The sequence below is a fragment of the Natrix helvetica genome (genome assembly GCF_964273705.1).
Source record: "Natrix helvetica genome assembly, chromosome: 7".
Lineage (NCBI taxonomy): Eukaryota > Metazoa > Chordata > Lepidosauria > Squamata > Natricidae > Natrix > Natrix helvetica.
The window spans coordinates 53,144,308-53,161,310 of record NC_138558.1 but is presented as its reverse complement, the minus strand read 5'-3'; the positions used below and the strand labels follow the sequence as shown (position 1 = coordinate 53,161,310).

The window sequence follows — 17,003 nt, the reverse complement described above, 5'->3', positions numbered from 1 at the left end:
CTTGTTCAGTCCTGAGCCAGCCATCTCGAGTCAGCCATATCCAATAAGTGGTGTCACGTCCACCTAGTCATGGCGAGCTGGCTGTGATCACCCAGCCACTGTGAGTTGTCATAGTCTTACATGCAACTGGGCCTTTGAGGGTAACCATAACGTTCATGCAGCCCTCAATGAAATTGAGTCTGACACCTCCGATTTAAAAGGTAATAACCAACACTTTGAATTGGACTCAGAAGCTAACTGTAATCAATTAACAGTTGCACAATAGCAGTGTTATCCATGCCATCCCAGGGGCCTCAGAATTGTGTGCATCACTGCATTCTGCACCAGCTCTAGCTTCTGAATATTGTTCAAGGGTACCCCATGTAGAGCGTTTTGCAGCAATCCAACCAAGAGGTGACTAGACATGAGTGCCTGCGTGCAGGGCCTCCCAATCTAGGTAAGGATGCAACTGGCAGACATTTTTGAAGTGCTATGTGTTTGTATTAAAGAAGAGAGAGAGACAGAGACAGAGACAGAGACAGAGAGGGAGGGAGGGAGGGAGGGAGAGAAACCATATTAAGTTCTGAAATCGTCTCTTATTTTGCTGTTAGCTAAAGAGAATGGCCCATTTAGGGAAAGGGAGAAAAAGAAGAAAATCTGATTTCTTTAGAGACTATCCGAAAGTTGCCTGAGGAACATTAAGGGGAAACCAGGATGTTACCATTATCAGGACTCGGTGTGGTTATGTGTCCTACTCCCCGAACAAAAGTAGTTATAAATCATTTGATTCATCATTCTGATCATCAATGAATCCTCTGCTAGTAATGAGGATTTATTCCAATATTGTTTTAGTGAGACATCTCTATGGGAAGAAGGAAGTCTTAAGTGCATTATGATATAATTTAAGGGGTGGAGTCTAATTTCATAATCAGATGTAAAGACAATGGAATTGTCAAAATTAGTAAAACATGTTTATTGATATTTAGATGTTTAAATTTCTCCTTATTCTAAATTACTTTGTAAAGTCTTGGATCCAAAAGCAGTAAAAATCAAGCAACCCTGCAATTCAAGTAATTAATATACAGTTCTCAATTAATGAAATTAAATAAATCAGTTCATGGCAGATGTGAATGCTGTCATGTATCCAGATTTCAGTTTCAGTCACTTTAAAAATTGTCATGCTAATGTTTGCATTCATTTAATGAAAGTTTGGGTCACACAAAAGATTAATAGGATTAAATGCATACTTTAAGTAGTAATGACACAAATCTGAAATTGCTGATAGTGAATGAGGGAAATTTTCCCAATGGAAATTTTTAGAGGAAGGGAGGAACCCTGTTCTTTTAGCTATGATTAAAAACATATGCACCAAACACTAAAAAGAAATTAAAGGAAATAAGTCAAATAAATTATGAATTAAGAAAAAGAAAAGAAATGCAAGAAACCCTTGGGTTCACAGCCTATGAAAGTAGAGTGGGATGTACATTAAACTAGAATGTGCAATAAATTCCTAAGTAATATATTTATGTCATTTGTGTTATTGTACATTATTTGTGCAACTATGTCATTTGCATCACTTTACCCAATTTGTAGTAACTTCATTAACAAAAGATACAAAATTCCTTCAATATATACTGCTTGAACAATGGACTCATCGATTGATAAAACTTAATGCAAGGAAAAATGTATGTCCTAGCCAACCAGCCTACAACTATATCCATTTACTGCATCATAAATTGCTTTTTGTACTTTAAACTTATTATTTCTGTCTTTTCTGATATATAGCCATTTTCACTTCTTTCTACATACTCTATTACCCTTTTAGCATAATTTATGCATTTAAAATATCTCTATTTCCCATTTTTCAGTAACAATCTATCAAAGTTCACAAATACATCTACTTGCTCTTGTTTTCTGCCATTTTATAAAGTTTTTAACAATTCATCCCATTTTCTCTGGAAAAAACAACTAACATAACCTTTGATAACAGCAGTTTTCATATCCATGCTGGTCAGACAAATCACCCAACAGTCACTGAAAATTATTCAGGTTTTCAGTCAATAACATTGTCTACATACAAAAAATACATGTACAGTGACATTCCCAAACAGCTCAAAACGCTAATATTGCTGCAAGCATTCATTTTACATAAATAATGGCAGCCAAGTAAACATCACTTATCTTTGTTCTACTCTTTGCTCAGTGCTGAACTATTTGCTAAGCATTTGATGATTCCCAAATATTCATCCCATAGAAGAATAGAGGTGGAAGGGACCTTGGGGGTCTTCTGGGCCAACCCCCTGCTTATTTTATATTTACATCATATATCACTCTTACCAATAAGCTTCTAATATAATATGCACACAAAATGTTCTGTAATGGAAGTCTGTTACTTTTATACTTTTATAAATCAACATTTGTATAATACAGCTTTCCACATTTATACTACTTCCCCATCATCATTTCCTAAATCTTGCTCATTGTCATCTTTTGTAGTCTCTTAAATCAGACTTCTACTGCATACTTTTTCAGGAATATTTAATTAAACAAATGTCCTTTTAATTTTTACATTCATTTTTCTACCAATCTTCACATACTGATGCAGTCTTCACAACCTATTAGAACAGTCACTTAGGCATCCCAAAAGCTATTTTCATAGTTCTCCAATTAAACCTTGCAGCTATAAGATTTTTCAATATTGTCATAAAAATTTATTACATCCTGTTCATCATTGTTTACAATTACAATTATATTTCCCATACAATTTTAATACTCCTTGCAGCATTCTCTGACTTGCTTCATTCAAATAATTACTATTCATTTCTTCCTCTAGAAGGTCCATTTTTAGATATTTTCACCCTTTTTCAAAATGTTATTTAATTTCCAACAATATCTCTCTGCATTTTCTCCTTCTCTCTTTATAGTTGTTAACCATTGTTTGTTCTCTTTGGTAAGTATCTTTAAATATATACATTATATAATATTATTATTTCATTCTCATTTTTGGAGCAATCAATCTTTTATAATCATTTTTATCATTCACAGACTCTTTCATATCATTATTGCAAACAAATATCTTTTTTGAATTTAGCACAACTTTCTGGAACTTAGTGTCAGGCCTACAGCCATCTTTTCTTTTGGGTCTTTGGCCTGCCATACTTTCTATTATTCTGCAATGCATTTTCTATTGTGGGGAAATGGGAGGGGGGATTGTAAGGAGTTACATACTATGTGGTCACAACAAAATTCTTTCTGGAAAGTCAAGGTCATCCTTTGTCTCTGCACCTCTGCACCTGACTGGAACTGGATGGGTGGAACTGCCAGCATGGCAGTGGGAGATTTGACCATGTGATTGATTTGTGGCTGTGGGGGCAAGATCTTGAACTTTCACTGGGTGGGGAAAACCGGGAAGCTTTCAGATTGGGGTTTTCCCAAATGTGCCAACATGGCTCTCTTAATAAATTGGAATTTTGAGCAATACTTTGCTTTGGAACCCTAATATTAACCCAAATCTCCCTTAAAATACTTCACCAGCCACCCTGAATTTCGGGCTGCTATCCAGGATCCTGAGCCCCAGCACCGACTTGAGCCCGGGTGGAATAAGGACTCAGGGAAGATGGAGCCCATGGAGAAAATAGCAGATGACGGATTGCCTATCTATGTCAAGACCATCTACATGCCATGGTGGAAGCTGCGGAGGCAGAGAGGGAACACCAGCTGGGAGCCAGGCGCAAAGAGCCAGCCCCTAGGCATCCCTCACAATTGGAGCTAATTCTGCAAAATGAAGTCATGGGATTTACTTCCCCTAAGGAGTTGCTGTTGGAGCCACAGTGGGGTGCAGGATCAGCCTCGACCCATGAGTGGAGGGGACCAAAGCAGATGCCAACTGGGCGCTCCAATGATTGGGGATCCCAGCCACCCTCATGCAGTCAGTCTCTGACCGGTCTCCCAGACCAATTCCGACAGCTTAATGTGAGTGGAATTAACCCTTGCCTTAGCTCCAAACCACCCAGGTGGACCATGACCCAGCCAATGTTTACTTTCTTGGGTTGAGACTCTGCAACGCAGTGGAGTGAGGATTTATGCTCCTTCCATACAGCGACAAGCATTTCAGCCCAAAACCTTGCCGCTGGAATAAGACCAATGCCAGTGCCCCTTCACCCTAGGGCGCAGATGGCCCCTTCACCCTGGGGCGCAGATGGCATCAACCGAGATGGGGAAGTCAACCCAGCCAGCAGCAGAGGGGGTGGGGGATTTCACCCCCTAGCCAGACACCGTTGTTTGGGTTGCAGCCTGCGAGTCAAGTCCCACCAGGGTGGACTTTCTTCCCAGGCCATGGTTGGGTGTAATACCAATGGATGGCCACCTCTCCTCAGCAGATGGCACCATTTCAGATAACTGGCCTGGGGCAACTCCAGGGAATGACCCCTCAGCAGGTTCTGGCCCAACCGCTGCCACAGGGGCAGCCCCCAGCCGCAATGCCCCAACAGGTTCCTGCCCAACCTCAGCCACAGGAGCAGTGCCACAAAGGGGGCTCCAGCCCCAACTGCCTGTGCAAATCCAGGCACCAGCCCTGCTGACTCCCATGCCCCCTCAATTTCGGGCAACTTTTGATGGGACCCCTGGGAAGCTAGCCTATTTCCTAAATCGAGTCTGGGCACACATTGATCAATTTGGGGATCAACACCCTTCTGACCAAGAGCTGATTCTAGTGATAACTGATGGGCTGAATGAAGGGGAATTGGCTGAATAGGTAACGGAGCTCCACAATGAGGCATCTCCTGAATTAGAAGATGCAGATGGGTTTGTTCAGCTGATGCGAATCTGATTTAGCAATGTGGCCCAACTAGTGGAAGCAGAAGAGCAGATCCAAAGATTGCAACAAGTTGGCTATCCCGTGAAGGAATTAGTTTGGGAGTTTAGAAGGGCAGCCAGAAAACTAAGGGCCAGAATGACTCCTTGTGCACATGTTCAAAGATGCCCTAGATCCCGAACTGAGAAAGGCATGCAGCCTAAGGGGGGGTGCCAGAAAGGATCCAGAATTGGTACAACACTGCAGTCATTCTGGCTCACGAACTTTACCCCCCATCGAAAGCCCACTGCTGAAAAGCTGGCTAGAAGACCTTTGGGCTGCCAAACACAAATGAAGCAAGCAGAGACGCCTCCTCCCAAGTCTGCGGGAGCAATAAAATGTTACCGGCGTGGTCAACATGGACACAGAGCATCGGAATGCTTGGCCCTGACCCCAATCCCACAAGAGTGCACCCAAGCTGCCAGTGGGACAAAAAAGGGCCCCAAAACCCACCTGAAAAGAGTCATCTTGCCCAACAAATGGAAGGATCTGATCCCCAGCCTGAGGAGATGGATACTATACCAGATGGGGAAAGCCTCCCAGTTCAGAGGAGGAAAAAAGCAGCAAAGACTACCCGATGGTAAGTGTATCATCCGCCCCTTTGCCATCAAAGCCAAACTCATAGTGCCCAAGATGGGGTAGAAGGGGAAGTTGAGGTAGTTGTGGACACGGGCTGCACCTGGTACTTAATCAGCATGTCCTTGTGGAGCAGCTGGGCATATGCACAAGACCCTTAGCCAATCCCATTCGGTTTGAGCAAATGGACGGGATGCTAATTTGAGGGGGGCCTGCCAAGCTAATAACCAACTTGGTGAAGTTGCAGATTGGATGCCACTAGGCACTTCTCAGATTCATCATAGCACCAAAAATGAATGAATCAATAATCTTAGGGCTTGCATGGTTGGACAAATGGGCACCTACTTATAAAGTGGGAGGACGGCATTCGAAAATTGACAAAAGGCATTGGGCGCTACCCACTGTAAAGCCAGAAGGACACCCAGGGACCATCGAACCCCTTAAAGCAGACCATCCAGAGCCTGCAGCACTGGCAGCAGACACTGAACTACCAGGCATCCAGCAAATACCCCAAAATACTGGGATCTGGCAGGGGTTTTCAGTGAGAAAGATTGCAATTATATCTCCGCTCACAGACCCACCAATTGTGCGATAGAGTTCGTGCCTGCGGCAACCCTACCAAAGCCAAAAATGTACTCCATGGCTCCTAAAGAGATGGCAGAATTAAAGAAATACATCAATATCAATTTGAAGTGGGGCTTTATCCAACCAGTCAAGTCAGAAGTAGCAGCCCCTGTGCTTTTCAAAGAGAAGAAAGATGGGGGGAGGTGTTAGGCTCTGCATTGGCTTCTGGGGGGTCAACTGCATTTGCATAAAAACACCTCCCCCTTCCCCCTCATGAAAGACATGTTGAACCACTTGGCTAAAGGAAAAGTGTTCACCAAACTGGACTTGAGAGAGGATATTAACGCATACAAATTAGGGGGGCAGATGAATGGAAGACCACCTTTAATTGCCCCCTTGGTAGTTTCCAAGTCAAAGTCATGCCATTTGGGCTACAAGGGGCCCCTGCAGTCTTCATGCAGTTCATTAGTGAGGTGCTGCATGAGCACTTGTACAAAGGGGTGCTCATTAACCTTGATAACATGCTCATCTTTTCTGAGTATTGCGCTGGGCACAATATTTCAGAAGGTTTACATTCAAACTGAAGCACATCCCTACAGGGAAGAACTTGCTGTCAGATGCCTTATCGAGAAAACCACAGTATGAGAGTCGGAGGGAAGAAGTGATTCACCCCGAAGAAGAAAAAGAATTAACATTGCAAATGATTATGTTAGAAAGTCAAAAAATACAAATAAGTACAAAAACATTGAAAAGAGGATGGAAAACATAGAACAAAAAACAGAAAAAATAGAGGGAAGAGTTGAGAATATTTATAAAACAATGATGAAATTTGAGGATAGAATTCAAAAAATTGAAGAAAAATATGAACAAAGTGATAAGAAAATTGTTGATATTGTCAGCAAATCGAGCGTGGTTGGAAACAACAGGAGTGGAATGTTGAAAGGAGAGATTAACGAACTGGAAACCTATCTCAAACCTCAAAACATGGAAGAAGAAAAGGGAGAAAAGTTGGCAGAAACAATGAGAGAAATTCTGGCAGAAGCACCGGTGATAACTAAAGGCAAGCGGATGGAAGGAACAGATGGAGGGTTTCGAGTACTTACAAGATATGCAAGGAACAAGGTGCCAAGAGAAGTCCACATAAGACTTATCAAGAAAACAATTAGAATACAAATACCACAAATGGCAAGAGATATAGGACTGCACTATTACTGGAAGGATACAGGATAATGAAATGAAATGTTAGAATAAAAATTAAGTTAAACTTAGTTAAATTTAGAGTACTATGTATAAAATAAAGTAATAATAGTTATAGCTAAATAAATGATTAATAATGATAATATTAGAATGATGAATATGAGTCTTTATGTAAATTGTAAGTGAAGTCTATTGGGAGAAAGCACAAACGTTTTGTAACCAATCGACACACTGTAAGTAATTGGAAAAGGGTTTTTATTTTGTGTGTGTTTATGTCTGTTTGTTTTATGTTTGTCTAAAAATAAAAACATTTTTTTATAAAAAAAAGAAGTGACCCCATTATTCCCCCCAACCAAAAGGCGGCTCAAGTCACCACTAGAGGCCAGACCTCTTCCAGGACAAGCTGACCACAGCAATGAAATCAGTGCTGCCAAACGACCCCTGGCTCAACCACAACATCCTGACAATGAGAGGTGGCTTAGCCTGGAAAGGATCCCAATCAGTGGTGGGTTGCAGGCGGTACGCCCTGGTACGGGTGTACTGGAGCCTGCCCGGAGCACCGGATACCGTTCCGGTACAGTGCTCCAGAGGGCCCACCCACCTGCCCCAGCTCCTTACTGGTGTTTTAAGTCGTTGGCACACCTGCGCACGTGCATGGCGCATACAGCACCTGTGCGATGCTCCGCTTAGTAGCTGGAACATCGTGGAAGCTCACGGAGGTGCTAAGATGCATGTGCGTGATGTGTGCATGTGCGCACATGCTGCACACGTCCATGTGGATGCTGATCCAGAGCCCACCACTGATCCAAATGTATGTTCCTGTGAATGAGGCTACAGTGAAGTTATGTCATGAAATTGGGGGGTCACCTTGGATTCCTAAAAATGCCCCACCTTGCCAGACATCAGTTTTGGTGGCCAAAAATGAAAGTAGAAGTTGAAGACTACGTGAAAAGCTGTGCCACTTATGCAACCATGAAAATATGGCCAGGCAACCCCCTGGATTACTGCAACAGGTGGCCAGCCCTAGCAGATCATGGGAGATCGCAATGGATTTCATCGTAGAGCTCCCAGACAGAGGCGCAAATGAAGTAATTTGGACAGTCATTGACTTATTTTCCGAGCAAGCTCATTTCATTGCTTGCTCAGGATTACCATCCACAAAGAAGCTAGCAAAGATGTTTGTTAAACACATTTACCGCCTGCACAGAGTACCCAGGACAATCATCTCAGACCTCGGAATTCAGTTCACCGCCAAGTTCTGGAGGGAGTTGCTGAGGTCCATTGGGTCCACACAAGGACTTAGTTCGGCTTTCCATCCAAACAGGAATGGGGCAGCAGAATGAATTAACATGATGGTGGAACAATACATATGTTGTTATGTGGATTACAACTGGTCGGATTTGCTATCATTCACCGAAGTTGCATATAACAACGCTGTTCACAGCAGCACTGGATTAACTCCTTTTCAAGTTACCAGTGGCATGGAATTTGTTCCCATGCCTGAACTGCCCCCTCCTCCATGTCTCTGACTGAATGGATGGATGCCCTTTAAAAAGGGTGGGAGAATACGAAAAAAGCTCTGTCAGAAGCAGCAGAAGAAACAAGCTGATAAGCACTGCTTGCTCCAAACCCCCTTCTGCATGGGGAATAAAGTTTTCTTGTCTACTGAATACATAAGGTGAAGAATGCCTAGCAAGAAATTAGGGCCAACATTTTTAGGTCCCTTCCCAATAGTGAAAATAATTAACCCAGTTACAGTTCAGCTCAGTCTGCCCAGAATTCTAGGGAAAATTCATCCTACCTTTCATTGTAGCTTGCTGAAACCTGTGATTGGGTCCAATCTAAGACCATTGACCCAGCCTCCCCCTCTTCCAGTAGTGATACAAGGAGAAACTCACTATGAAGTGAAGAAAATTTTAGACTCTAAATTATATAGAGGTCAGTTACAATATTTAGTGCATTGGAAGGGATACCCATTGTCTGAAGCTACATGGATGAAAAGTTGGAATGTAAAAGCCAATAGGTTAGTGAACAATTCCATGATACATTTCTCAATGTCAAAGGACCCCCCTGGGAGGGGGTTAGTTATGCTCATGTTAACCCCCACATTATTCTCTTTTCAGGATATGCTTTTCTTCTGAGGAGAGGCCGCCTGTGAGGCCTACAGCCATCTTTTCCTTTGGGTCTTTGGCCTGCCTTACTTTCTATTATTCTACTATGCATTTTCTATTGTGGGAGAATGGGAGAGGGGATTGTAAGGAGTCATATACTATGTAGTCACAACAAAATTCTTTCTAGAAAGCCAAGGTCATCCTTTGTCTCTGCACTTCTGCACCTGACCGGAACTGAATGGGTGGAACTGCCAGCATGGCAGTGGGAGATTGGACCATGTGATGGACTTGTGGGTATGGGGGCAAGAGCTTGAACTTTCAACTGGGTGGGGAAAACCGGGAAGCTTTCAGATTGGGGTTTTCCCAGATGTGCCAACATGGCTCTCTTAATAAATTGGAACTTTGAGCAATATTTTGCCGTGGACTCTGATTTACTTTTGGATGCTAACCCTGACACTTAGCTTTTTTCAATATATTCAATATATTCAAAGCAACTTCTATATCTTACTTCTTAATCTCTACTATCAAGTCATTCATTCTATTGAGAACTGTTCCTTTTTCATATAGGAAAAAGTACTCCTATATGAAGTGTGCACTCCAGGTTCTTTCACATTTTCATTCTCATCTTTTCCTTCCATATCTATTTTCCCACAATCCACAGTTAACATTACCAAATAATGGGCTGTCCTACATTCAGGGTCCTTCCTCATTCGTTTGTCCTTCATTAATTCTGTCAGTTTTTCCATCATAAACAGGAAAGTAAATTGAGCTTACTTTTTCTTGTTATCTATATCATATTTAAAAGCAGAACCAAGAAGCCAAAAAGAAAGAAAAAGAAAAGCCAACAAAAAAGCTTGCAAGCTTTATAAAATTACATATGGCTTTTAAACTGATTTGTCAAGAGTGCCTAAGAAGAGTGAGTATAGTAATCTATTTACTTACATATATGAAACAGAGTTATTTCGTTCTTATAAGACATTATTCTTATTCATTCTTGAGTCTCTAATTGACTCAATCACTTATGTTTTCTGTGCTCTCTGATCTTTTTTCTTCCCATCAATTCATATAATCAGAAAAATTTCCTGGAGTGTGTTCAACAGAAAGCTACAAATCCTCTCCCCATTTATTCTGCTCTTTACATTATTGTTATTCATTGGAGCATAACATGCATTCTCACAAACCTAAAGTAGATTCCTACTGACATATACTATACCTACAGCAATCAGATGACACCTTGTAATTGATACTTTCTGACATACACTTTAGCTTTTCTATTTCTAATAATGCTACTCCTATTTCTAATAATGCTACTCCACTTCCTTTTATATATTTATCTACAGATAATTCTTGCTTAATAATGGTAATTAGGGTCAGCAACATTGCTAAACAACTCAGTTATAAAATGACTGCACCAATTTACAATGACAGTTGCAAAAGCATCAGTTGCCATCATTAGGTAAATCCCACATGATTATAGTGTCCCATGGTCAGATGACCACAATTTGCAAATCCATGCTGCCCTCCTGATTGACTTTGCATTTCAGAAACTGTCAGTAAAGATGGCAAATGATGATCATGTGACTGTGGAATACTGCAATGTTAGTTGCAAGCAGGTCACCAAGTGCCCAAAATGCAATCAAGTGATTCTGAGGATGCAACTCTGAGGACCCATTGTAAGTCCCCGTCATTGAGTCTCATTGTAACTTTGAATGGTTGCTGAATATGTGGTTGTTAAATGAAGACTACATGTACTCCACAAATTACATCCTTTCATCACACTCCAACAAGCTACCTCTTTTGCTTCCTTGAATGTTCTTCATCAGCGCATGCTCTTTTCTCTTTACTTTTCTCATGTTCCAAGTTATCATCTTTGATATGCTGTGGGTTGCCACAAGATGGGTGTGGGAGGCTTTGGCCCCCTCTGTCTATTACAGCTTTCATCAGTCAAGACTTCTATACAATGCCTTCAGTAAAAGAGAGAGAGAGGTGCACCTAACTTGCAATGATCCTACTGGAACAAAATGCACCATTCCCTGCCAAAGAGAATTATTATCTTGTGTTTATTAATACTGTATAAAATAATGGTATGGTTAAAATGGTTTCCTTTCTCTTAGGTGTAAGAGGAAAGATGGGTCCTGCAGGACAAACTGGAGACAAAGGAGACCAAGGGCAGCCTGGCAAAAGAGGGCCTACAGGATTAGTAGGAGGTAAAGGTGACATGGGACCTCTTGGTCCAGTAGGACCAAAAGGGGAGAAAGGAGAAAGAGGAAAAACAGGTCCACCGGGAATCTGTAAATGTGGGCAAATCATACTGAGATCAGCTTTCTCTGTGGGTATTACTACAAGTTACCCAGAGGAAAGATTGCCAATCATATTTAACAAAGTCCTTTTTAATGAAGGGGGACATTATAATCCTTCAACAGGAAAATTCATCTGTGCCTTCCCAGGGATTTATTATTTCTCCTATGACATTACATTGGCAAATAAACACCTTGCCATTGGTCTAGTTCATAATGGAAAGTTCCGGATAAAGACATTTGATGCTAACACAGGAAACCATGATGTGGCATCCGGGTCAACTGTGATTTACCTTCAGCCTGAGGATGAGGTTTGGCTTGAGATCTTCTACACTGACCAAAATGGCCTTTTTTCTGATCCCACGTGGGCAGACAGTCTGTTTTCAGGATTTCTCTTATATGTGGATACAGACTACCTTGATGCTCTGTCAGAGGAAGATGACCTGTGATGGAGATGACTACATACTTCTAAATGAACAAAAGGCAGCGGACAGAATCTGCCCTTCCCTCTTAATAAAGACTATGCCTTTGTCTGGAATTTTCTTTTTTTCTTTTTTTGTCAAATGCCCCAAAGTGAAAGATTTATTTTCAAATAATAGAAACTTTAATGATTGTATGCTTCTTTATGGAATCCAAGAAATTTTAAAAAAACAGGTTTAATAGTATTTAAATACAAATAAATATAATATTTTAGACAATAAATATTGAGTAATGACAAGGTTCTTGTGAATGGCAGGAGTTAGTTGAGTAGTTGAACAACAATTATTATGAAAACATAGATATCAGTAGTAAAGATTTTATTTTTTAAAAAGAGGTAAGTCTGGGGTAACAAGACATGCTATTACAATTACCTTTTGAATGATTTCATCGCAAGCATAATAGAGAAAAATGAATAGATCAACTTCTGTAGATTTTTAAGTCAAACCATTAATTAATCCAACTCTGTATTAGCAATTCTAGAGTCGATGAATATATCTGGAGACTTCCATATTTCTTCTCACCTCCATGATAACTACATTCTTTGTGGGAAAATTTTTTACTGGTTAATTATTCTGCTAGGAAATTTCTCCTTACTTATAGGTTGCTTCTCTTTTTGATTAATTTCCATTGGTTGTTTCTTGTCTTGCCTTCTGATGCTTTGGAAAACAGGTTAACCTCCTTTTCTTTGTAACAACCCCTCAAATTGAACTGAATTAAATTGAAATTGTAGCCAGTGGTAGATCAGCTCCCTGTGAACTGTCTCTCAAGGAGCTTAGCTGCTCACCAATCGCAAGCTGCCTGGACTCCCAGGGATGGGATGGGGTCCTTCAGGCATTTAGTTTGGCCACCTGTTTAGTAGTTCCAGCCAGCAGCTACCACACAAACGTTCATTCCCAGCCATATTTGAGATTCCTAGCTGCAGTTTACTCGTGAGCACCATTGGCCAGGAGAGGCAGGGAGAAAGGCCAATGGTGCTCATGAGTAAACTGCAGATTAGAGGCAGCCGGCAGATCGCTGGCTTGCTCACTCAGCTTCTCACCACTCGGAGCTCGCAGGCAGCGAACAAAACCGCCGCCTCCCATCTCTGCACATCGAGGAGGCCAAGCAGCAGCGGGAAGAGCACGGATCTCCTGAACCACAGGAAGTGACTGCAGGAATGCCCTCACGGCCCTCAGGAATGGGGAGGCTCAACCCCCCTTAGGAGCCGTAAAGCGCTCACCGCCCCTCTGACACCCACCAAGCCTCCTCCCATCATGCTTCTCTTCCTTTCCAAAGAAAGAGATGAGAGAAATGAAAGAAAAAGAAATGAGAGAGAGATAGGGAGAAAGAAAGAAAAAGAGATGAGAGAGAAATGAGAGAAAAAAAGAGAGGGAGGGAGAAAGAGATGAGAGAGGGAAGGAGATAATAGAGAGACACACAGAGAGATGCCTGTTTAAAAGAAAATAGAAAAATGGCTCTTTGAGTGTTTAAGGTTGCAGACCCCTAGGTTAAGCAAACACCATGGTCGTTAAGTGAACCTTGTGGTCATTAAGCGAACACTGTGGTTGTTAAACAAGTCCATTTTCCCCTATGGGCATTTTTAACCGGAAACCAGAAGGAAATGTTGGAAACTGGCAAAAAACATAGAAAACCTCAGTACATGCCTGTGTGGGATATTGTAACTGGTCGTGTGTGTGTGTGTGTGTGTGTGTGTGTGTCAAAACTCCAAAAACAGGTCAAGTAGCTCTGGAGAGGTCACTTATAAATTAGAACACTTGCTAAGCAACTGGCATTAAATGAGGACCGCTTGTATTTGGTTTGCCTTAAGGGTTCAGAGTTGTATGAAATCTGGTTTCCTTTGACCCTTTGGGGAATTGCAAAAGGTCTGTATGGGGAAATCCTCATAGGGGAAACTAGGATCGTGACCAGCTAGCCATGTTCACCCAGTCACATGACCACCCCAGTCACATGGTCACCTAGCTACGCACAAAGAACCAGTAGTAATAATTTTTGAATCCCACCAGTGTCCTAGAGCACTAGGGAACTATCAGAGAACTGGAAAAGAGCTGATGTGGTTCCCATCTTCAAAAAAAGAGGAAAAAAACAGATCCAGGAAACTACAGACCAATCCATCAATACTTTTCAATACTTGGAAAGATCATAGAAAAGACAATCAAGACACAGGTGTGTGAATACCAAGCAAAGATATAAACAGAAGCCAACATGGATTTGTCAAAAACACATCATACCAAACAAATCTTATTTCATTCTTTGACAAAGTAACTAAATTAGAGGACCGGCAAAATGCTGTGGACATAGTATACTTAGACTTCAACAAGGCATTTGACGAAGCAGATCACAACCTACTTCTTGATAAGCTAGAAAAATATGGGATATTCAGCATCACCACTAGATGGATTTGTAAATGACTGACAATCAACGTGTAGACCTTAATGGAACTACATCTACATGGAGGGAAGTAAGCAGTGGGGTATCCCAAAGTTTTGCCTTAGGTCCAGTACTCTTCAATGCTTCATAAATTATTTAGATGAGGGAATAGAAGAAAGAAATCGAATTTGCAGATATCACCAAGCTGGCAGGAATAGTCAACATCCCAGAAGATAGGCTCAAGATCCAGATGGACCACAGCAGACTTGAACACCGGGACATATATAACAATGAAATTCAGTGTAAAGAAAACTAAGGTTTTACACTTACGCAAGAAAAAAACAATTGTTAGGTGATTAGGTGAAACTTGGCTCAATACCGTGTTCCCCTGAAAATATGACCTGTCCCAAAAATAAGCCCTAGCTTGTTTTTTATGTGTACACCTAATATAAGTCCTACCCCCCCACATAAGCTCTAGTTAAAACCCCACCCCACCATCTAAGCCAACGGTTCTCACCCTATGGGTTGCGACCTCTTTGGGGGTCGAACAACCCTTTCACAGGGGTCGCCTAAGACCATCAGAAAACACATATTTTCGATGGTCTTAGGAACCAAGACACCTGCGTGCCAGTGTTTGGAGCCAGGGGAGTGGAGGTGGTAGGCAGCAGCAGGCGCTGCCTTGTGAAAGAGAGGGGCTACCTGACAGGAGTGCCGGTGCAAGGACAACCGGCGCCCAGCCAATTGCGATACAAGAGGCACCGGTGGACCGATCGGACGGCTGCGCTTGACAAGAGGAGGGGAGGGGAGAATGGAGCACCTGAGTGCTGGCGAGGCAGCGGCCTGAGAGATGGCTGGGCTGAGATCGGTCTCCCAGCAGTGAGGGGAGGGGACACCGGGAAGAAGGAGCCGAGAACCGAGGCGGGAAGGATGGCAATGATGTCCCTTCGGTCCGCAGCCTCCTCCTCCTCAGAGACTCAGAAGTTCACGCAGGAGCTCTGCAGCAGCTGGCTCCAGATGTTCGGGTTTTCCCTTTTCTTTAAAAACTTCCGTCCATTCACAAGGAGACACACCTTCGTTTCCTTCCCGCGATATCTATGAATGAATGAGTGGTTGGAAAATTTGGGAGCGAGAGGATTCCAGGAATTTAGGGGCGGAGGGGAAAAAAGGTAGCCATCACAAAACATCTTCAGCAGCCGCTTTGAAAAAAAATAAAGACTACGTCTTTTTAGTTTTAAATTTTAAGCTTCCATGCTTAGAATAGAATGGAATGGAATGGAATAGGAAAATGGAATGAAATGGGAATGGAAATAGGAATGAAATAGGAATAGGATGGAATAGAATAGAATGAAATAGGAATAGAAAAGTTTATTGGTGGAGTGTGATAAGATACACAGGGAATTTGTCTCCAATGCACCAACTCACAGTGTACATATAAACAGCAAGTAATAGGTCATAATAATAGTTACAATCATTAATTACAAACAACAATTGATAAATCATAAACAACCAGTAGGACAAGATGAAAAATAGCTGGGGATATCCAACCTAGTACTGTATTTCTCTTTGACTCATTTTTTTTACTGTCTTTCTTCTCTGTTTTATTTTTATTTTGTTACCAACTGAAAGGGACTTCATGGACTTTTTGTAACAAGATTAGAGGTTATATTATATTATATATATTATTTTCATTAGCAAACCATTTCACAATATATAATTACATATTGTTTTTGTGTTTAATCACTATGCTTTAATTATATTCAATTTGTAACAATGAAAATACATCCTGCATATCAGATATTTACATTATGATTCATAACAGTAGCAAAACTACAGTTATGAAGTAGCAATGAAAATAATTTTATGGTTGAGGGTCACAACAACGTGAGGAACTGTATTAAAGGGTTATTGGGAAGGTTGAGAACCACTGATCTAAGCTGTACAAAGTGAGGCGAGGCTCACGTATAAAAATCAAGCTAGGGTGGTGGGGTGAAGCTGCTCAATGCACCCTACATCTGCTTACCTTAGGATCACCGCAGACAAGTCTTCCATGCCCCAACACTTATCATTCTGCTGCCCAACTTCTGCAGCCACTTGTGGCTGCGAGCGGCCAGATGCCTCGTGGGTCATTGCACCATTGCCGCCGCTCGCAGGTCACATAGCGTGTCGGATTGATGCCGCCGCTCGCACGCGCAATGGCACACACCACACAGCGTCCTGCCGCAAGCGGCCGCAGAATAACTTTGGTAGTGGTGCGACAGGTGTTACATTATAAAGCGGTAGTAACGAGTGTTACTACTGCTTTATCATGTCTTGGTCAGGCCACACTTGGAATATTACACCCAATTTTGGTCATCACAATATAAAAATGATGTTGAGATTCTGGAAATAGTACAGAGAAGAGCAACAAAGATGGTTAGGGGGCGAGAGACTAAAACATATGAAAAATGGTTGCAGGAATTAGGCATGCTCAGTCTAGTGAAAAGACGGACAAGGGGTAACATGAAAGCAGTGTTCCAATATTTAAGGGGCTGCCACAAAGATGGAGTTAGTTAGACTATTTTCAAAAGCACCAGAAGACAA

At 41.8% G+C, this 17,003-nt stretch overlaps 1 protein-coding gene across 4 annotated transcripts in view; it reads left to right on the top strand.

The window, feature by feature from the left end:
• The window catches only part of C1QTNF7 (C1q and TNF related 7), a 60,924-nt gene extending 47,986 nt beyond the window's left edge, over positions 1-12,938 (top strand). For all 4 annotated transcript variants that reach the window (XM_081959426.1, XM_081959423.1, XM_081959424.1 and 1 more), the window contains exon 3: positions 11,394-12,938. In XM_081959426.1, coding sequence (XP_081815552.1) covers positions 11,394-12,025 — 632 coding nt within the window. In that variant the 3' untranslated portion in view covers positions 12,026-12,938. The remainder of the gene's footprint in view (positions 1-11,393) is intronic.
• Positions 12,939-17,003: the final 4,065 nt, after the last annotated feature.